At 49.4% G+C, this 21,282-nt stretch overlaps 1 protein-coding gene and 1 long non-coding RNA gene across 3 annotated transcripts in view; one reads left to right on the top strand and one right to left on the bottom strand.

Moving 5' to 3' along the window:
• Positions 1–7,125, top strand: part of XYLT1 (xylosyltransferase 1) — a 335,332-nt gene extending 328,207 nt beyond the window's left edge. For both annotated transcript variants that reach the window (XM_074322544.1, XM_074322543.1), the window contains exon 12: positions 1,569–7,125. In XM_074322544.1, the coding sequence (XP_074178645.1) occupies positions 1,569–1,891 (323 nt within the window). In that variant the 3' untranslated portion in view covers positions 1,892–7,125. The remainder of the gene's footprint in view (positions 1–1,568) is intronic.
• The window catches only part of LOC141569431 (uncharacterized), a 250,202-nt gene continuing 231,128 nt past the window's right edge, over positions 2,209–21,282 (bottom strand). Inside the window, exons 6-9 of the long non-coding RNA XR_012493043.1 lie at positions 5,201–5,456; positions 4,220–5,024; positions 3,149–3,292; positions 2,209–2,296 (exon numbers count right to left, since the gene is read on the bottom strand). This is a non-coding gene — a long non-coding RNA (uncharacterized LOC141569431). The remainder of the gene's footprint in view (positions 2,297–3,148; positions 3,293–4,219; positions 5,025–5,200; positions 5,457–21,282) is intronic.

The raw sequence follows: 21,282 nt of genomic DNA, 5'->3' as shown, positions 1-21,282 counted from the left end.
CGGGCGCTTTAGACGTGACCCACCTGGCTGGCAGGGAGCTCTGCTAAGTCACTGCAAGATGCACACGCACGGCCACTAGTGCCCCTTCTCCCAGCGGCTCCCCTCTGAACTGCAGGGCCCAGCCCCTCAGCTTCCTGGGCCGCTGGGAACAGAAGGAATGACTTTCTGGTGTGTGTTAATTGACGTGTGGTTTTAATTCCACTAGTTTTCCCTTTGCGTTTAGAAGGACGGACGTGTATGGGGTCTTCCTCCTCCTTCCCGCTCAGGACCACATGTAACCAGGCTGTCACCCCTGTCACTGAGGGTGACAGCCGCTGTCAAGCAAACAAGAAGCATTGTCTTCTGAACGCTGCTTCCTCTTAGAAGGAGGTTTCTTCTAATCCTAGTTCTCTGGGCTACAGCCAAAGCTGAGCTGGTCAAATACAACTCACCAGAAGCATTGCCGTATTTTTTAAAATACGTATTCTTGTGTTTGGCAATAAGCAACGAGCGGGAACTGCTCTACACGGAAACGGCTAGCTGCTTTCCTGCAGCCCAAATGGCTACACTTTCTGCTTCCTCAGCTTCACGCCCAGGAAGCAGTGACAGCCCTCTCGTTTGCATGTCACTTCACTGTTGACAAAGCACATGAACTTCTAGCTGAGCCTCTTGCCAGCCCAGGAAGGCCCACGGGTGCAAGGCTGAGTAGCCCCATTTTACAGGTGGGGACACCAAGTCTTCGAAAGGCTGGCTCCCAAATGGAAGCATTAGCTTCCGGCTGGTGGATGAGTCTGTGGTAGGAGACCATGAGGACAGACACCAGCTTTGGTGTCAGCCAGTCTTTGATTTAACCCCCGTCCTGTGGCTAACTGTAGCCACCTCTGTTTCCCCATCTGTGAAATAGGGATGGTGACGTCAGCCCTGTAGGGGGTGTGTGTGTGGTGTAACCTCCTTGACTAGCTGCTTCCCGCCTCACATAGACTGGAGCCTGGCCCTTAGTCTTTGTCAAATGAATAGATTAACGAGTGCCTTACATGTAGTGCAGTGGTACCTCGGTTTTCGAACGTCTCCGTTGACAAACATTTCAGTTTACGAACGCCGTAAACCCTGAAGTAAGTGCTTTGGTTTTCTAACACGCCTCGGAAGTCGAACCTGTCCTGCGGCTTCCGGAGGCCCAGCTGGCGGCTGTTCTCCAACGTTTCAGAACTTGAACGGTCTTCCGGAACGGATTACGTTCGAAAACCGAGGTACCACTGTAGCTGGGAAATCTGTGCTGAATGAAAGCCTTGCATAAAGTAGGTGCTTAAAAATATGCATTGAATGAATGAACGGAGCCCAGCAAGTGCGTCATACACGTGTGCTGAGTGAATGAGTGACTGCAGCGTGTCCTGCTCACGAATTGGCGTAAGTGGGCTCATAACGTTGAAGGAATGTCTTCACAGGCTCAGTTTCCTCACCTGTACAAGGGGCCTGCAGAGAGGACTTGCGCATGAGCCTGTCGCGTGAATTCAGTGGCGCCCCAGCCAGGCCCCCAGCAGGTACGGGTTTCTCAGCTGTCCTAACGATGTCGTGGCTCCCTTTGCTTTCAGAGGAGGCCCTGAAGCTGCACAGCGGGCCCCCCCGCAGCGCCTACATGGAGCAGAGCTTCCAGAGCCTGAACCCTGTGCTCGGCCTGCCCATCAGCCCCGCGCAGCTAGAGCAGGCGCGCAGGAACGCGGCCGCCACCGGCCCCGCGCTGGAGCGCTGGCTGGACTCGCTGGTAGGCGGCATGTGGACGCCCATGGACATCTGCACCACCGGCCCCACCGCCTGCCCCGTCATGCAGAGCTGCAGCCAGACCGCCTGGAGCTCCTTCAGCCCGGACCCCAAGTCAGAGCTGGGGGCGGTCAAACCCGACGGCCGGCTCAGGTAGCACTGCGCACACGGGAGCCCCGGCGGGTCTCAAAGGGAAGCGGCCAGCGGGCTGGTGGGGCCTGGACCCTGGCCTCCCACCCCGGGGGTGCCTCTTGTGGGAGGGGCTCTCCTGGCTGTAGAATGATGGAGCAGGGCCATCGCAGGACCTGCCGACTGGCATGTGGCAAGCTGGCTACGGGGACAGGATGGCTCGGTCTCAGCACCGTGCTGTCACCTCTTCTGGTTGCTCCTCGAGTCCTACAGGGTCCTTGTGTCCCCCCCACCCCCCTAGTGACCCAACCCCCCCCCCCCCCCCAGACAAATGATTCTCAAAACTTTTACTTTGAGGAGAACTTTGTTTACTAAGCGCAGTCATGGGTGGAAGTTCAAGGTACAGACGAAACGCAGGCTGCTCTGGTCGAAGCTGGGGAGAGAGAGGAGGTTGTCTCAAAGCTCAGCCCACAGGCTCTCGCTTTGCCAAGGGCATCTCCTAGGTACCTCTCAGACCCCCAGGGCCCTGCACAACCCAGCTGGACAAGCACTGCCCAGACGGTGGACTTGCGCTCCAGCCCCGCCCTCCAGCTCATCTGCCTGCTCCTCTGGGCCGGGAAAGCCTGGTGCCAGCCCTGAAACCACAGGCCACTGAACGTCACGTTCACGGCCCCTCCCCAGGGAGGCAACAGGCACAGGAGGCTCCGAGCCGCCCACAGCCCTTCTTCTGAGTAGCTAGATGTGCAGGAAAGCCCTCCGATGTGACATGGCCAAGGTCCACCCAGAGTGTGACTGCCAAGTGTCCTGAGTGCCAGGCCACCCTCCCTCGAGGCAGAAATGGGATGGCGAGGCTGCGTATTGAGTTTCCCGGCCATTCAGGGGCCAGGAGACCAAGACCCTGACCTCGCTGGCCAGGAAACGTATAGATTGTTCAGAGCCAAACCATCCCGAGCTCGAAAGCGCAGCAGGGCCCTCCTCTGCCTGAGCCCTCCCGCTCTGAGGTCAGACACTCCACACCTTTGTGAATCACACACTCGGTGCTCTTGTGGGGGACTAACGGCAGGGACCAGACTTTCACAGCCAGGAAAAAGCATTTCCAGTTCGGTTTCTAAATTCATGCCCTTTCTTTCCAAGGTGCCAACGGGCCCACCTGACAGGCAGCGTACAAGCTTGGGTATCTGGTGGTTTAAGCCCTAAACCCTAAACAACAGTGTTATTCAAATGACTCTCATCCGCGAACCCCTCCCCAGAGCTCCCCCCACCCTCCCCCTTGGAAAAGTCCCACCTCGGTTGCAAACTGTCCTTCCCAGGAGAGCAGGCCTTGGTGTATGTCTCCCCAGTGTGAGTTGGAAGTACCGCAGTTCACTCCGTGACCTTCCAGCTGTCGCCCCCAAAACCGCCCCATCGCTGCCCAGCAAGTCAGGGGGTCCTGTGGCCAAGGGAGGAGATAGAGAAGGGACACGTTAGCTATTTATTATTTAATGTTTTAGTCAGTGACTAATTAGTAGGTGCTGTTTTTGCAGCTTGTCAATCGTTCTCTTACTAGTGGAAGCTGCCTTTATTCACAAAAGGCCCCCCTGCCCCCCCAGCCCCGTCTCCCCTCGCGTCTGTCTGTCTGTCCCTCTCTCTCTCGCCTACGTTCTCCCTGTTCTCAGAGGAAAGCAGGGCTGTTGGGCATCATGCACTCGCTGAAAGTGGGGTCACAGGGAACGTAGGAGCCCCGATTTTCCTCATGGTAGCCTCATCTGCCCCTTCAGTTTTGGGGGTGTTGGAGTGCCTGAGCCATCCCTGCTCCCCACCCCAGGCCAGGGACTCGGCAGGCGACTGCTCCTGCTCGCGGAGGGAGCGTATGCAGAGCTTGGGCCGTCCCCGCCTCCTCCCTGCTCACCGCCCTGCGCCAGGCCAACCCTGAGCTCCCTGTGACGTGACAACATGCCAGAGGGACACCAGCCCAGGAGGGGAAAGACCCAGGTGGTCAGACGGGCCAGGAGACGGTCACTGTCAACAGTGGTTCCTGGGACCTCAGAGAGGCTTTTTCAGAAAGGCTACCTGAGCTCTAAATGGACTTACAAACTGTGGGAGGCCCGTGCCACACGCTCTTCCTACCCCAGTCTCTGGCCCGGGCTGCCCAGGCCACCAGGCGCGGTGGCCACCAGGCGCGGTGACACTGCAGCGGCTTTCTGGGCTCAGCCCTGACATGCCCTGTGCAGTGAGCGCCTGCAGATTCCCAGCCGGGAGCTTCCTGCAGCCACTGACGCTGCTGACATTTGTTCCCACCGTGAACGAGAGGGGAAGTGCAGAGCGGGCTTACCTGGGGACAAGCCCCACCGCCTCCCGGGCTTCACGCCCTACTCACCGCAGTAGATTCTGGCTCACCGAGCAGTCACCCGGGTGTCCCTTAACGTCCTCTGTTGTTGGGCAGAGAATAATTTTGCAGATGTTACAGTTGGTTAAAAATACAATTCCTAACAAACCCCAGGATGATGTGAGAAACGGTGATATTTTCCAGGGAAAACCATTCAGCTCATTTCTTTATCTGCTGAAGGATGATTTAGTTGCTTGAGGCCCCTGGTTGGAGAGAACGTCAGCGATGGCTTCCTGAGGGTTTTACGGCGCGGAGGACACTGGCTGGGACGTGGTCTCTGTGCCAGGGTCGTGCAGAATAGAGGAGAGCAGCTGCTGGGTGGCATGTGAGCAAACACACCCTCACAGCCAAGGTCACTGGGAAGCACGGGACACAAGCCCCCGGGCAGCACCAAGGGGGACCCACTAGGCACAGCCATATGCAAAGGCCCGCCGATCGGAGCCACACCCTCCGCCGGGGTCACACGTGCCCGTGGGCTCAGGACACTAACACAGAAGCAGCTGGAGCGGTGGGGACTGTAGTCTGCTGGCCCACGCACGGCCCGTCCAAAAGAGCAGCTGCTCCTCGGGGTGGCCGGCTGCTGCCTGTGAGGCTGGAGATTCCGGAGCAGCACCTCCCGATGGGGTGGGGCAGCGGAGATCCAGCTCGTTCTAGGAAGTCGGATTTGTAAATCTTGGCAGTTTCGTTTCTTTTTATCAGATGGGCACAGAAGACGCCCCTGTTGAGCCTGTGCACAGGCAGTGAGAGGGGGTTTTAAAGGTTGGGCATCACCGCCGTGCAGGAGGGAAAAGCAGCTCTGAGAAAGGAAGGAACAGGAACGTGAGTAGTCACTCATCCCCGTCCCAAAAGCCAGGGTCCCACAGAGGAGGAGTCCCGGGACAACTGGCCTGTTACCCTCCCCTGGTCCCAAGACAGTGAGTGCTGAAGGGAAGAAGGAACCGAATTTGGGGGCCCCCAACTGCTGCCCCTTACCTAAGGGGGCCCATGTCTGTCCAGGCCACAGCGTCCGGAATTCCATCCCTCCCGGCAGAGCTCAAGGATGGGGTTCAGGAGGAGGGGGCAAGTCCCAGGTTGCAGCAGCCGTCTTGCCACGTGTCTGGAAGCTTCTCGGGCAGCCTCGCTGCAGCTGTGCTTGTTCACAGGGTGTCCTCGCTGCTGCCTCAGTTCCCCTACTTCACCCATGGGTCTCCCACAGGCACTACCTCACCGTGTCAGCTGAGACGTTTACCTGGAGGGAAGGAAAGGCTTGATCTGAATGTACAATCTATGCAAATTCTCTCCCTCAGTCTCTCTCTCTCTCTCTGGCTCTCTCAGCAGTTTTGTTTTTTTTTTGTTTTTTTACCTCCCAAACAAGATACTCTGGTACAGACCCCTCTTAAGACTGAGGAGGGCTTTCTTTTACCACCTGTGTCCACCTGTCATGGTGTCTTTGGTTCTGTCCTCGCCGAGCCCACACGGGGAGAAAGTGGCCCTCTCACCCCCGTCCACTGGCCCCCGCCCTCAGACCTCACGGGAAAGCAGGTTCTGCCCTGTCACCTCCATCCCTATCTCGTCTCCAGTCCTGACTTGCCTCTGACTTGCTTATCCTCCCCCACCCCCCCAAAAAAGCCTTAGGTTCTCCTTTTTGAAATGTGGCCTTAAAATTATTTTTGGAAAGCTGACCTCCCTCTCCCTCTCATTTCCACCGACATCCGAGAAGAAAGAGCCTCTTGAAGCATTCGTGGCAGCCTCCTAAGGGAGGGGCGGCCAATCTGTAGTTTGCAGATGCTTAGGAATTGCTAATAAACGTCGTCTTTAAGAAAAATATTCTTCAATGTTCCCTATGGGTAAAATGAAGGCTTGGGTGCTGGTCTAAACCTCAGCCAGCTCCTGAGGCGCTCAGAGCAGACGGTGGCTGGAGTGGGCTGGCGCCATCACCTGCCGAGCGCTACCTCCGCTTTCCAACCCTCCCCTCCCCCAAAGATGTGGTGACTCTGGACTTAGTCAAGGGTGAATCAGGAGAGTCCCTCAATGTATCTCCCTGCCCTTCCTGCCTGGAAAGGGAAAGCAGTAAACGCTCCAGCAGATGGCTTCTGTCCTCCAAGGGACCACTCTCTCCCTCCTTTCACGGCCCCTTTTGCCCCTCCCATCGCTCCAGGGCTGATGGAGGCCAAAGACCCAGGGTTTTCACAGGAAACTCACTGGAACCGAGCGTTTTGTCGTCTTTGTAGTCCTTTCGCCTTTTTTAAAAAAAATTGTTTTTAATATTATTATGTTGTCAATAGCATTTGTTTGGGTATTTTTTAGAGGCCTCACAATAAGTTATTACCGTCCCCTTCTTTTTTTTTCAAAGACATGTGGTGATATAGTTTCTAAAAATAACTATTTTGTTATAGATCATAATATGCATAAAACTGTACAGAAATATTTTGTAATGTATTGATTTTTTTAAAAAGAGAATCTGTAAATAAAGTTTTAAAAAAAAGAGAGAATTCAAATGGCACACACTGAAAGATGTAGATATTTTGCTATTTATTTAAAGGAGTATTTTAAGAGATATCGAACTATCTGAAATTGACCAGTAATCAAAGTTCCAATCAAGCAAATGCTTTTCCTCATGGTAGAATGAGTCTCAAAAACAATTGCACTACCCACCCATTTTTGCACCTTTTCTGTCTTTTCATTTAGCAGGAAAACAACGAAATTGTGCCTTAGCTGTTTTTTGTTTTGTTTTGTTTTGTTTGGTCTAGGGGCGTTTGTTTCTGTCTGACAAAGCAAAATTTTTTGCAGAAAAAAGTGGATGTAATAAATACTGTACCATACCAAAAACACTGCAGCAGGTGTATATAGATGCTTTCTGTCATACTGTGTTTTCAGATGCAGAATTTTAAAATTAAAAACAAAAAAAAAACACTGTCCTACGGAACCGTGACTGCGTAGCTGCTTTTCACCTTCACACAATCTTGTACTCGCTTCCTTCCTCTGTACTGTCCCTCCCCTAGTGTGGGGGGTGACTGTACGATTTGTCATCCAAACTGGGATACTTTTGAGAATGAAGGGGGCACAGACTAGAGGAAATGCTGAGACCACAGGCATGAACTCAGCCTCTCCTGGGAAACCTGGGTGTGTGGACCCACTCCCTAATCAAGCTTGCTCGCAGCCGCAGCTAGATTACTGCAAGAGTCCCCTGGTTGAGGCAGAAGTATATGGTTTTAAACTCTTTCTTAAGTAGAGGTTAGTGAGAAGACACTGCCATAAAGCGGCTGAATTTGGCCTGCAGTGGGTCCCCTCCCAGGAGAGCCCAGGGCTGGCACACCTGGTGGCCATCTTCAGACCAAGCTGAAGCATCACCCAGGCGCCTGCAAGGACAGCACACTCAAAAGACAGACGGGGCAGGCACCAGAGCCGCACTAAAACAAACCCTGGTCTGCAGGGTCAGCCCCTGCATCACACTTAGTCACAGCCTGTCCTCACAACAAACCAGCTCGAGGGTCAATCCCTCCTGCTGACATGCAAACAGCAACCGAGGCTCAACTACAAGAAGAGGGCACATGCAACCCACACAAGGGACACACCTGGATCACCTGGAGCTGGTGAGGAGGGAGACTGTGCCACTGGGTCACAAAGGACACCGTGCTTCCCCCAAAATAAGACCCAGTCAGACAATCAGCTGTAATGTGTCTTTTGGAGCAAAAATTAATTTAAGACCCGGTCTTATTTTACTATAATATAAGACCAGATCATATATAATATAATTAAAACAATAACATATATATAAAATATAATACCGGGTCTTATATTAATTTTTGCTCCAAAAGACACATTAGGGCTGATTGTCCGGCTAGGTCTTATTTACAGGGAAACAGTACCACAACATAAGGCCACGTTACTAAGACCAGGAGACACAGCAGATCTAATACATAGAAATAAACACAGGGAGGCAGCCAAAATGGGGAGACAAGGAAACATGTCCCAAATAACAGAGCAAAGCTCCAGAAAAAGAACTAAAATGAGGAGACTACGTATCTGAAGAAATAATGACCGAAAATTTTCCTAACCTGGCAAAGGGAGAGAAACGGTTGTTTCTTTTAAGGGAAACTCAATCTTCAAACAAAACTATACATTAAACTCCAATATATAAAAGACACTTTAAAACTGGAGGCGGGGAGGGCTGCTGTAGTTGGAAGTGGAAATTATGTCTTAGCAGAATTCTACCTCCCCTCCCCAGCCAACCACTTTGGTGGCCGGAGCTGTTTAGACGACCACGCTTTGAAACCAAACCTCTGGTGGAAGCAGCGAGACCTCGGGTAGGACTAGTGTCAGGTCTTGCTGCCAGGATGCCAAAAGTTGAGTTCTAGGCCGGGTCTCTGAGACTGAGACCAAACCGAGATTAATTCACTCCTACCTGGTCTTGGCAAGTCAGAAGGGTGGAAACTTAGAGTTGGGGTGAAGAGAAGGTAATGGCTGGCCTGAGGTCAAGTTTGGAGACTCCTGATCCGATGCATTCAGATGTAGTTGGTCCGTTTGCTCTGCCAAGAAACCGCTGCCCCACCCCTGAGGGGAACCAAGACAGCCAGGCCCTCTCCTCTCCAGGGCTGGTTCTGCCACTGATTTGCTCCTGATCACAGCAAGTCTCTTTCCTATGACGGGTCTCAGATTCCTCATCTGCCATACGGGAAAAGGGGGCTCATTGACCTTCACTGACCTTCAGCTTCGGCATAGTAGGTGCACAGTCTAATTTCCACCCTGGTACCTAACAGAGGTCATGTCAGGTGCCAGCTCTTTAGAGGAGCTGCTCTCAAAATAGGATTTCTCATGTTCCTATCTAGGTTGATCGGGCTTCTTTAAACTTACAGCAACAGTAATCCAACTCAAAGAGGTTTCATCGGAAGGTGACCCTACCAGATCACGAGACTGCAGAAGACCACAGAAGTAAGACAGCGGGGGAAGGAGGGCAGCCCTGGGGCACTCAGAATTGGAATTGGGGTCTCCATACTCATGGTTCCTGTTTCCTCCATTTCTGCTGGTCCACTTTGATTTGATTCTCCCCTACAGACAGTGGACGCGACGTGATGGAGAAAGAAGGCCCCGGAAGTCCCTGCCTCCTGTCCTTCAAACTCCGTAACACAGAAACATCAATGTCCTTTGTCCTCAGTGCCAAAGGAAATGGCTCTAACAAGCAAGCTTGGGCCCCACCACTGGGGCCAGGCAGACAGGGTGCTATAATTGGCTGAGTCTGGATCATATACCCACCCTTGTGGCCAGGGGATTGGGTAAGAAACTGTGATTGGCAGCCCCATCCCAGTCACATGATCAGAGTAGACGAGGAACATTTCCCCAAAGAGAGAAGACGGTGTTGGACAAAAAAAAAGACAACAGCTGTCCATCCACTTGCCACAGCCAACTCCAGGCTCAGGTGGCTTCTCAGACGCCTGTCCAATTCCTTTCTGCTCTTCAAGGGCCCGGATCGTGTCTGCCCAGCTCCTAGCTCTCTCCCTACAGAGAAGGGCTCTGGGCCTGCCGTGAGCAAATCGTTTCCAGTAAATATCATAGGGATGGTGCAGAGGATTGCAAAGCTCACTCAGCTGCGGAGCATTTATGCTTCCGGGACCACATGGTGCATTTCTCCTGTTCTCCTTGTCGCATGGGGACAGGACTCATGAAAGAAGCCGTGGAATTGCCCTTTGCTGATTGTAGTGGAAGATCCTAGCGCGCAGCAGAAAGCGGAGCCTGGGAGCCTGCCAAGAGGGTGTCTGTAGCATCATCCTGGGACCCAGCCTCCCCTCAACCTTTCACCGTCCCAGCCCCTCAGCAGTCCCCCAAAACCCACAGCCAGCACATCTGTCCTTGGTGAGTGAAGCTTCTAGAAAAGGAGTTGAGAAGGAAAGCACCGCTGGCTGATGGACTGACAGCCATCATAGCAGACGGGGTGGGACTCAGGAGAAATATGGGGAAGCTTCGCAAATCACACTATCAAGGCTGAACCCCTGACTACCAATTTTTCAGTGCCCCCTCCCACCCAAGAATCAGGTAATCCCATGTCCAAACACTAGTTTCATTATGGATCAGCTAAGTTAGGTGTGAGTCAAGTTCCCTAACCTCTCTGGGCCTCAGCTTACCTGTCTGTATGTCGGGGATAATAGTTACTGACTCATAAAGCTGTTGGGAGAATTTTAGAAAGACAACACATGAAATACATAGTCCACTGTCTGCACACAGAAGGAGCTCAATAAATGTCAGCAACCTGTGCCTTCACACCTCAGAAGTGAAAGCTCTCTGAGGGCAGTGACAATGTGTTTTCCTCAAATAGTAAAGGACTTGACACATAAAATGGTTGCCAGCATTTGATGGATGAATGAGTAAATGAAGGAACGAATAAACTGCACTGCTGCTACTTCCATCATTTCTTCTGGGGCGTTCCATTTAGTCTGGTCTCCACGATCACTCCGTTTGACACCTGATGTCTTCCTTAAGCCTTAACTTAAGGCATCACCTTGACTTCTGAGATTCGAGGGAGATTTCCTCACATGCCCTGAACCGAGGGAAACAAAGCACTGCCCCCAATCTCTCTCGAGATTTTTAAGGAGACTCAAGTTCAGCTACAACCCTAGGTTCCACTTCCACTGACTTGGCTCGTTTTACAGATCCCTCCTCTATTCTGCAGGGTTTTTTTCTCCTTTGTATACGATATCACCCTGCCTCCCAATAAGCACCGCAATCCACCCTCCCCAGATAACTAGTGCCCAACTAGGTCGACAGATTTGACCAAAGCTTTCAGGTAAGGGATTGCATGAGAGCATTTCCAATGGTTTAGAATTTAATATTAGATACTTCCGTTTTCAAAAGCCCCAGAATCCTTGAGTGGCCACCTGTCTGCACAGTCTCCAGTCTCCTGGCATCCATCTCCCTCCCTCCATGCCGTGGCCTTTTCTTTTCTTCTGTCTGCTCTCCACCCCTCACCCCATCACCCCGTAGATGTCTAGGAAGAGAAATAATAAACCATTAATTGCCATGAATAACCAAGGCAACAAGACAGCTCAGAAATAAAATGAAAAGTCTCCAGAAAATGAACTTAAAGATATGGAAATATGTGACTTAAATGACAGAGAATTCAAGATTGCAGTTCTGAAAAAACTCAACGAGATGCAAGAAAACACAGAAAGGCAGTTCAATTAACTCAGAAACGCAATCAAAGAACAAAATGAACATTTTACCAAAGAGATTGGAATTTTAAAAAAGAACCAAATAGAATTTCTGGAGATTAAGAACTCAATAAAAGAAATGAAGAATGAAACAGTTTAGGCTATTTCATTCTTAGGTAGTAGAGTTGACCAGATGGAGGAAAGAATCGGTGACATCAAAGATAGAAATCTGGAAATGACACAGATGGAATAAGAAAGAGACTTGAGACTTAAAAGAAATGAAAGAACTCTACAAGAGCTTTCTGACTCCATCAGAAAGAGCAATATAAGAATAATGGGCATACCAGAAGGAGAAGAAAGAGAGAAGGGAACAGAGAGTATATTCAAACAAATAGTCGGTGAGAACTTCCCAAACTTGTGGAAAGAACTGGATCCTCGAATCCAAGAAGCAAATAGAACACCTAGTTACCTCAACCCCAACAGGCCTTCTCCAAGGCACATTGTATTGAAGCTGTCAAAAATCAATGACAAAGAAAGAAACCTCAAGGCAGCCAGGGAAAAGAAAATGGTAACCTACAAAGGAAAGGCCATTAGATTATCATCAGATTTTTCAGCAGAAACTCTACAAGCCAGGAGGGAGTGGAACCAAATATTCAAACTATTGAAAGAGAGAAATCATGAGCCAAGAATAATATATCCAGCAAAGATATCCTTTAGATATGAAGGAGGAATAAAGACCTTTCCAGACACACAGAAGCTAAAGGAATTTTCTAACATACGACCTGCACTACAAGAAATACTGAAGGAGGCTATTCGACCACCATCAATAGGGATAATTTGTGACAACCAAAACATAAAAAGGGGGAGAGTAAAAGGCCTGAATTGGAATATGGGAATGGAGAAAGTAAGCCTGCTGAAGAAAATGGAGTACTCTATCATATTTTTTCTTACACAAACTTAATGGTAACCACTCAAAAAAAAAAAATCCAGAACTGATATAACATAATAAAAGAAACAGGGAAATTCATAGAATAGCACCACACAGAAATACTAGACAACAACAAAAAGGCAAAGAAACAATGGAGACACAGTCTTATTAGAAAACCAAAGATAGAATGATAGGAAATCCTCACATATCAAGAGAAAGAAATAAAAGGCATCCAAATTGGGAATGAAGAAGTTAAATTGTCACTCTTTGCAGATGACATGATGCTATATATAGAAAACCCTAAAGATGCCACAAAAAAAGCTATTAGAAACAATAAACAAATACAGTAAAGTTGCCGGCTACAAAAATCCATTCCATTCCTATGTACTAACAATGAAATTTCAGAAAAGGAAATTAAACAAAAATTCCTTTTGCAATTGCAACAAAAAGAATAAAATGCCGAGGAATAAACTTAACCAAAGATGTGAAAGACCTATATGCTGAAAACTATAAGACGTTTTTAAAAGAAATTGAAGAAGATACAAAGAAATGGAAAGACATTTCGTGTTCATGGATTGGAAGAATCAACATAGTTATAATGGCCATATTACCCAAAGCAATATACAGATTCAATGCAATCCCCATCAAAATCTCAATGGCATTTTTTAAAGAAACAGAACAAAAAATCATCAGATTTGTGTAGAACCACAAAAGACCCCGAATAGTCAAAGCAATCTTCAGAAAAAAGAACAGTGCTGGAGGTATCACACTTCCTGACTTTAGCTTGTACTACAGGGCTACAATAATCAAAACAGCATGGTATTGGCAGAAAAACAGACACATAGACCAATGGAACAGAGTTGAGAACCCAGAAATAAACCCATATAAATATGGACAATTTTTGACAAAGAAGCAAAAAACATACAATGGAGAAAAGACTTCAATAAAAGGTGCTAGGAGAATTGGATAGCCACGTGCAAAAGAATGAAACTGGACTGCTATCTGTCACCATGTACCAAAATTAATTCAAAATGGATCAAAGATTTAAGCATAAGACCTGAAACAATAAACTGCATAGAAGAAAACATAGGTACTAAACTTATGGACCTCAGGTTTAAAGAGCATTTTATGAATTTGACTCCAAAGGCAAGGGAAGTAAAAGCTAAAATAAATGAACGGGACTATATCACATGTAAAAGCTTCTGCACAGCAAAAGAAACCATCGACAAAATAAAGAGACAACCAACTGAATGGGAGAAGATTTTTGCAAACAGCGCCTCCGATAAGGGGCTAGTATCCAAAATAAACAAGAAACTCACACAACTCAGCAACAAAAAAACAAACAACCCAATTGAAAAATCGGCAGACGACCTGAAGAGACATTTCTCCCAAGAGGACATACAAATGGCAAATAGACATATGAAAAAATGCTCAACATCACTAATCATCAGAGAAATGCAAATCAAAACCACAATGAGATATCACCTCACCCCAGTCAGAATGGCTATCATCAACAAGACAAATAGTAACAAATGTTGGAGAGGCTGTGGAGAAAAAGGAACCCTCATACACTGTTGGTGGGAATGCAGACTGGTGCAGCCGTTATGGAAGGCAGTGTGGAGGTTGCTCAAAAAATTACGAATAGAATTACCGTATGACCGAGCAATCCCTGTCCTGGGTATCTACCCAAAAAATCTGAAAACTTTTATCCATAAAGACACGTGTGCTCCGATGTTCATTGCAGCTTTAGTTACGGTGGCCAAGACATGGAAACAACCAAAATGTCCTTCGATAGGCGAATGGATAAAGAAGTTGTGGTATATATACACAATGGAATACTATTCGGCCATAAGAAAAGATGAAATAGGACCATTTGTGACAACATGGATGGATCTTGAGATTCTAATGCTAAGTGAAATGTCAGTCAGAAAAGCAGAGAACCATATGATTTCACTGATATGTGTTATATAAACCAAAAACAAACAAACAAAAAAGACAACAACTGAAAGAACAAAAACTCATAGACATAAACAATAGTTTAAGGGTTACCAGAGGGTAAGAGTGGAGGGGGGAGCGGGGCTCTAGAAGAGGGTAAACGGGGTCTAATATATGGTGATGGAAGGAGAACTGACTCTGGGTGGTGAGCACACAATGTGAGATACAGATGATGTAATGCAGAACTGTACACCTGAAATCTATGTAACTTTATTAACAACTTTAATTTTTAAAAAAAATTAAAAGAAAAAAGAAAAACAAACACAGAACCCTATCTAACTGCACCCTAACTCAAAGCCTGACCTTTATCCGGAACCAAACTGCTCCATCTGTCACTGTATTAGTCAGGTTCTCCATTGACATAGAGCCAATAGGCTGTAATGTACATACACATATGGACAGAGAGAGACTTGTTGTAAAGAATTGGCTCCCGTTGTCACGGAGGCCGAGAGCTTCAGTCAGCCAGCTGGAGACCCGGGAGGGCTCAAGAGGTCCGTTCCAGGTCAAAGGCCTGAGACCCAGAGAGCCCGGGGTGCAGCTCAAATCCAAAAGCCGGAGACTGGAGCGCCTAGAAGAGCCAATGTTTCAGTCCAAGTCCAAAGAAGGAAAAAGACTGAGGTCCCAGGTCCGGGCAGTCAGCCGGGAGGCGCGCCCCCTCGTGGCAGCTGGTCAGCCTCGGTCCCCAGCAGGCGTCAGCTGGTGGACGCCGTGAGGCCCGCCTGCAGGGGGGGGGGGGGGGCTGTTCATCTTACCCCAAAACACCCTGACAGACACACCCCCAAGAGTGCTTAACCAAATATCTGGCACCCTGTGACCCAGACAAGTTGACACAGAAACCAACCATCACACTCAGTGTCTCTTGCTTTGTAACGGGCGTAAAACAAGTCACCTGGAGGCCACACCGGGGAAGCAAACCGAAAGCGCAGGACAGGAGAACTAACACGGGTTTGAGTTCTGACCGTCCCACTTATTGGCATCACTCAGCCTGTGATACAGTTTGTCCCCTTGGGGAGGGAAAAGGAAGGGAAGGAGGGAGGGTTGGAGGACGGAGGGAGGAAGGGGAAAGAAGCAAGATAATCTTACGCGCTTACCTGTTAGTGAAGGGTTCCTGGCAACATGAAACGGGCCGGCTCTCAACCATGGCTGCACAAGGAAATCACCAGGGGAGGCTGTTTAAATACTGATGCCCACGCCACACGCAGACCAATTAAATCAGAATCTGCGGAGGTGGGACCCAGGCCTCAGTCATTTGTGAAGCTCCCAGGTGATTCTAATGTGCAGTCAGGGCTGAGAGCCACTGGGTTATGCAGACGTGAAGCCTTTCCCCAAAGGTTGGCGGTTATCAGTAGTGCCCTGTGCTACCAGCCTTCATGCGGTGAGAAGAAATCGCCTGGCTTGGGGACCACAGTGCCCCCCACACACACACTGTACAAAGCAAGCCACCAGGATAAAGGTGAGACTGAGACATTAGCAGAGAACACCCCAATGTTCCTGATTGATTTGATTTTCTTAACATGTGACCCTGAGCAGCACATATCCCCAGAGCCAGGAAGAACAGAACAAATGTGTCCTCTAGTCTGTCCCCTGCCTCCAGCCAAAGTCCTAAGTCAGCCACAGCAGAGACTGCACTTCCGGAGTTCTCTGTGTGTGTGGGGGGGGGGGAGGGCGGAGGCACCATCTCGGCCACCGCCCAGCCCCACCTTTCTTCTGGATCCTGCAGGCAAGTAAGTCACCTTCCAGAACGTACCTAAGCCTGGAAGGCGTCCTGCATTCCACAGCCCCTTCCTTCCCTCCTGGTCTTACTGACGTCTCTTCACACTGTCCCTTCTGCGTCCACACGTGCCTACTTACACCCAGCATTTGCTACCTGGCTAGGAGCCTGTAACCTCGGGTCGGTTTCCAGGTGGAAGGTAAGATCATTAAAGAGTGATTATGTATCAGGACACTGGCCAGCAACCCCCACCATCCCCAGAGACCAAGCCTGGGGAGCCATGGAAATTTGGATCTTGGAGGGCGCTCCAAGGGCAACTGAGGTCAAGAGGCCTCATTTGGGAGGTGAGGATAATAAGGTTTTCTTCCGTGCTCCCCCACTCTCAAAAGGTGACCTCTCTCTACCCAGGACAGGCAAGTCTATAGAGACAGAAAGTAGATCAGTTTCCTGGGGTTGGAGGCAGGGGCCGGGGTAGAAGACGGTGACGGTGGAAGGTTGCAGAGTTTCTTTCTGAGGTGCTGAAAACGTTCTAAAATTGACTATGGTGATGGCTGCACACCTCTGGGAATATAAGACACAACACTGAATCGTACACTTTAAATGGGTGCATTCTACAGTATAGGAGTTAGTACGTATCTCAAGGTGTTTTTAAAAAAGCTGACCTTTTCGCATACGTAATGGAGACTATAAAAGCACTGGGTGCAAATGCTGGTTGACAGTATATCATATATTATATTTACTCTACTATTGTTTCCCTACCTCAGCTAGAACGAAAGCTTCATGGAGGCTACAATACACCTGGTCTGTTTTATTCCCCACTGGTTCTCCAGAGCCCAAAACAAAGCCCAACACTTAGCAGGTGCTTGAAAATGATTCGATGAATGAATGAATGAATGAATGAATGAATGAATGAATGAATGACATCGTAACCAAACCCTCAAACTTACCGGCATCAGAAACAGACCCCCTCCTTTGAATGGAAGAAGTGGCCGTCCTTCCAAAGGTCTGCAGGGGAGCTATGGCTGCTACAGAGAGGGGCTCTGACCTATGCTACTGCCGTCTTCAGGAAGCGAACACTGGGGTTCTCCACTTCCATGTCACACTGTCCCTTGTAAACCAGCTGAGCCAGCACCAATTAACACTCAGTAATCCAATTTTCATGAAGTTGGACAAGCAGACACAGAAGTTCACAGAGCAGAACAAATTACTGGAAACGAGTGAAACACCGCTTCTGGCTGCTCAGCCTGCTAAGGAGTCAGGGGCCCTTCCCGTGGGACTCGGAAAGCAGGTAGTGGTTCAAGGTCACCTTGCATGCAGGCTGCTGCCTGGCAGAGGCTTGAGAAACTGGAGGTCGTGTACTGACAGGCTCGTGTGGGGCTGGAGCTCATGGCCCCCCCTTCTAGCCCCAGCATTCCTAACTCTGTCCAGACACACACCTCCGTCCTCTCTCATTCCACCTTGAGATTTGAGCAGGAATGGACTTCACCTGCTGCGTGAGGACGTAAACGGTGTTGGTTGAACCAGCTGAAGGGGTCCTCACAGTAAATGGTAAATAAAGCCCATGGATTGTGACTTCAGACCCAAGTCTGAACAGGAAACGGCCAATTACTCTCCGACCTTGGGCTGCTGTGTTGTCTCCAAGTTTCAGTTTCCCCATCTGTAAATTCAGCAGCAACTACAGATGAACGCCTAGGTGTTACACAAGGTAATGCATAGAAAGCATTTACCCCAGGTCCTGGCCAAAAGTATGTTTTCAATAAAGGTTAGTATAAAAAGAAATGATTCAGGCTCTTTCTTTTTTTGTGAAAGACTCCAAAACGCCATGTTCTATTATTAAAGAACCAAGCCAAGCCTCCCCTCCCTGCCCTAATTCCTCCCGGATGAACCTCAGCTCGCACGGGAAGATCTGCATTAAACCCTCAATGCTTACATCTATTCACACAGGGCAGCTTTGTTGGCACTGAGTTGCAGGCCAGGCCCTGAGCAAGGTGCTAGCGACACAAAACTAGAAGGTGCTGTGCCTACCTTGAAGGTAGGAGTAGGACATAGGTGAGAGAAAGGAGGGGTGACAGGATGACAAGCCATGCAAGTCCTGATGCTTGGACCCGCCTTCACCCTTCCTCAGCTTGTCTGTCACGGCTCCTGAAAATCTCACGATGGCGTCATCCTCCAAGCTTGGTACTAGAAGTGGCTCATGTACTATTTGTTCATTCCCCAACTCATATTTATTGAGCACCTGCTATGAGTCAGGCACTGAACTGAACTCTGGGCCCCAAATGGTAACAAAACAGACCTGGTCCCATTCCTGCTGGAGCTCAGCGTCCAGGTATGGAAGGCAGCTGTTAATACAGTAAATGTATCGCTAAATGTAAAATTGCAACTAGGAACAGTGACTGAGAGTATACAATGCAATAAGAATGTGTAATAGGCGGACAGGAGCTAGTCGGGGAGGCGAGAGAAGTCCCCATGAGGAAAGGTGCTAAAGCTCAGAGTTGACGTATGATAACAATGTAACTGGCATGAAGGGAAGGGGAGAGCTTAGCGGGTGAAGACAGCAGCATGTGCAAAGGTCCTGTGGTGGGGAGAGCCTGCATGGGGGGGGCAGAGAGGATGCAGCCGCTGGACCACAGAGATGGGAGCTCACGGAGGTGATGTCGGCGTGCTCAACAGAAACCGGACTCAGAGACCTCACTGGGTTTCTTATCCTCGGAACAGCGTGATACCAGAGAATGTGTGCAAGGCCAGGGGGAGCTAAAAAGGGTGTGACATGATCATATTTGTGCTTTAAGGTGTGACTAAGCTAAAAGGCTGATGGGGCAAGGGTGGGTGAACATGGGGAGTGGTCGGTGATGGAGCTGGAGAGCAGGGTAGCTCGTGCACCACCCTGCAGGCCACGGCCAGGAATCTGAACTGTCGTCCACGTTCAATGGGAAGACTGGGTCTCTGGTGTGCAAGGAGGGATGGAAGTGAGCAGGAGTAGAGGGGATGGGGTGAGGGGAATGGTTCTGAAGCTAGTGTGACAGTCCAGGTGGGCTATGATGGTAGCTCAAACAGGATGGGGGAGGGGAAAGGGGAAGAGGGGCTGCAGTGGAGATGGGAACGAAAATAGTCAAGAGCTATTTAAAGCACCAAGGGGTTCTAGACAACCTTCCCGCAACTCAGAAGGCTCTGTGAATGAACACAGGCAGGACAGCGAGGAATGAGGCAAGGTGAGATGGTCTTCAGGGGCTCACCTGGGAAGGTGCCAGCCTTGGATGGGCCATTGGACCAAGATGGCTGCCTGGCCTCAGCCTGCATATGTCCCTTTAGATCAAGCTGGGGAATCAGGTAACGTGGCTGACCTCAACAGGACGCCCCACTCTGCTCTGATCCCACCGAGGAATCTCGGGGTGAACTCGGTAGTTGTAGAGTCATCGATACAACCAGGGCAGGAGGCAGAGGCACTAAGCTGGGGTCTGTTTTCCAGGTTAGCCACAATTTCTTTGTCGTAACGACTTCTTCTGTAAGGTTTGGAGGTGATTTTTGAATGAGCCACAGTTCTGAGGTGGTGGGGGAAAAAAGAGTTCCCACGGGGTAAGATTTTTATTTCTCATTTCAAAAAGGCCCCAAGTCTCTCCTGTTTTCCTGCACCAGGAAACATAGCTCTAGAAAATAAAATGTCTGGAAATGCTGCTACTGCGGCTGAAATTAAAGACCTTGATTCATTTCCTTTCGAGAGAAAAGTGGTGGACTAATTTCCCTTCCTGAGGATGGGCTTTCTATTAATCAGGGATTCTCATCAGGGGCGATTCTGCCTACCCATCCCCACCCCGGGGACATCTGGCAATGCCAGGAGACGTATTTGATTGGAGGTGACACAGGAATCGAGTGGGTAGAAATCAGGGATGCTGTTCACACCCTACGATTGAAAGGACAGGCCCCACAACAAAGGATTGCATGGCCCCAAATGGCAGTACTGCTGAGGCTAAGAAAGTCTGCTATAAACCTTGTCCACACCTGCCTTTAGGGAGGCACTTGTTACACTGAATCAGGTCATTGGATCATGTCACTCTTCTCCTTCTTCAGAAAATATCAGATGGATGGAAGGAAGGAAGGAAGGAAGGAAGGAAGGAAGGAAGGAAGGAAGGAAGGAAGGAAGGTGGATGGATGGATGATGGATGGATGATGGACAGATGGACGGATGGACGGATGGATGGATTGATGGTGGGTGGGTGGATGGATGGATGGATGAGGGACTGAAAATAAGTCACTGGATCACTAAATGAATGAGTAAACAATTGGATGAATAGCTAACAACATGAAGAAGCTTATTTACAACCGCTGTGCACCATGTAAAGGCCTTTGCTTGGCTGGGTTGCAGGACTCGCTCAGTGAGATTTTTCCATGACGCTCTACTTAACACCATCAGCTTCGCTATTTCCCTCCACAGTATTTTGCTATTTATTGTCTGTCTCTTCCTAGAAGGTAATCTCCATGAGGGAAGGGATTTCTGTCTGTTTTCTTTCCTTCGGTGCCTTCAGCACCAAGGACAGTTCCTGGCAAGTAGGGAACCCCACCCGTGGACAACTGTTTGTTCAATTCCTGATGTACCTTCATGCTCTCCAATGAGGACGGTACCATTTCATTCTTGTGTGACAAATGAAGAAACTGAGGCCCAGAAATGTAAGCTGTCCAAGGCCACACAGCTAGTTAGTGACAGAGCTCCAAGATATCAAGCAGTGTTACCTCCTTTGCAAATGAACGAACGCAGATCAACTTCTCTGAAGACTTTCCTGGGCCTCCTTTGATGTTCTAAAGACAGAACACAGCCAGTAAGATCTTTCAAATTTACTGAGTTCAATTTTGTTTTTTGACACATTCGAGGGGCTGAGGCTGCAACAATCCCGCAGACGGCATGCCGTCCTCCTGGAGTTCACGTTGTCACAGAGCAGAGGTGACAACTACGTAAACAGATGGTATCAGTGACTGACAAGGGTTATGCAGAGCGTGACACACCGTGAGATGGAGCCCGGGTACGAAAATCAGGGAAGGACTGTCCTGCTTTAAACCTATGGCCTGGTGCGCTTGCTCCGGAGGCTTTTCTCAGTCCTGTAAGCGCTCTGGACTGGACAACACATGATGTGGCCACTTAGAAGTGTCCACAGAGTGACAGGCTACCTTAGACAAGGTGGTTGGGGAAGGCAACTCCGCTGAGGTCTGAAGGATGAAAGTAAGTCACTGGGGGGAGGGTGTCCTGGGCTGAAATAAACCACAGGTGCCAAGTCAGGAAGGAGGAGGGAGCTTGGTTTACTGGGGGAAG

This window comes from Rhinolophus sinicus, linkage group LG18 (genome assembly GCF_036562045.2).
Source record: "Rhinolophus sinicus isolate RSC01 linkage group LG18, ASM3656204v1, whole genome shotgun sequence".
NCBI lineage: Eukaryota > Metazoa > Chordata > Mammalia > Chiroptera > Rhinolophidae > Rhinolophus > Rhinolophus sinicus.
Note: the sequence above shows the minus strand (reverse complement) of the source record. Positions and strands in the feature narration are given on the sequence as shown.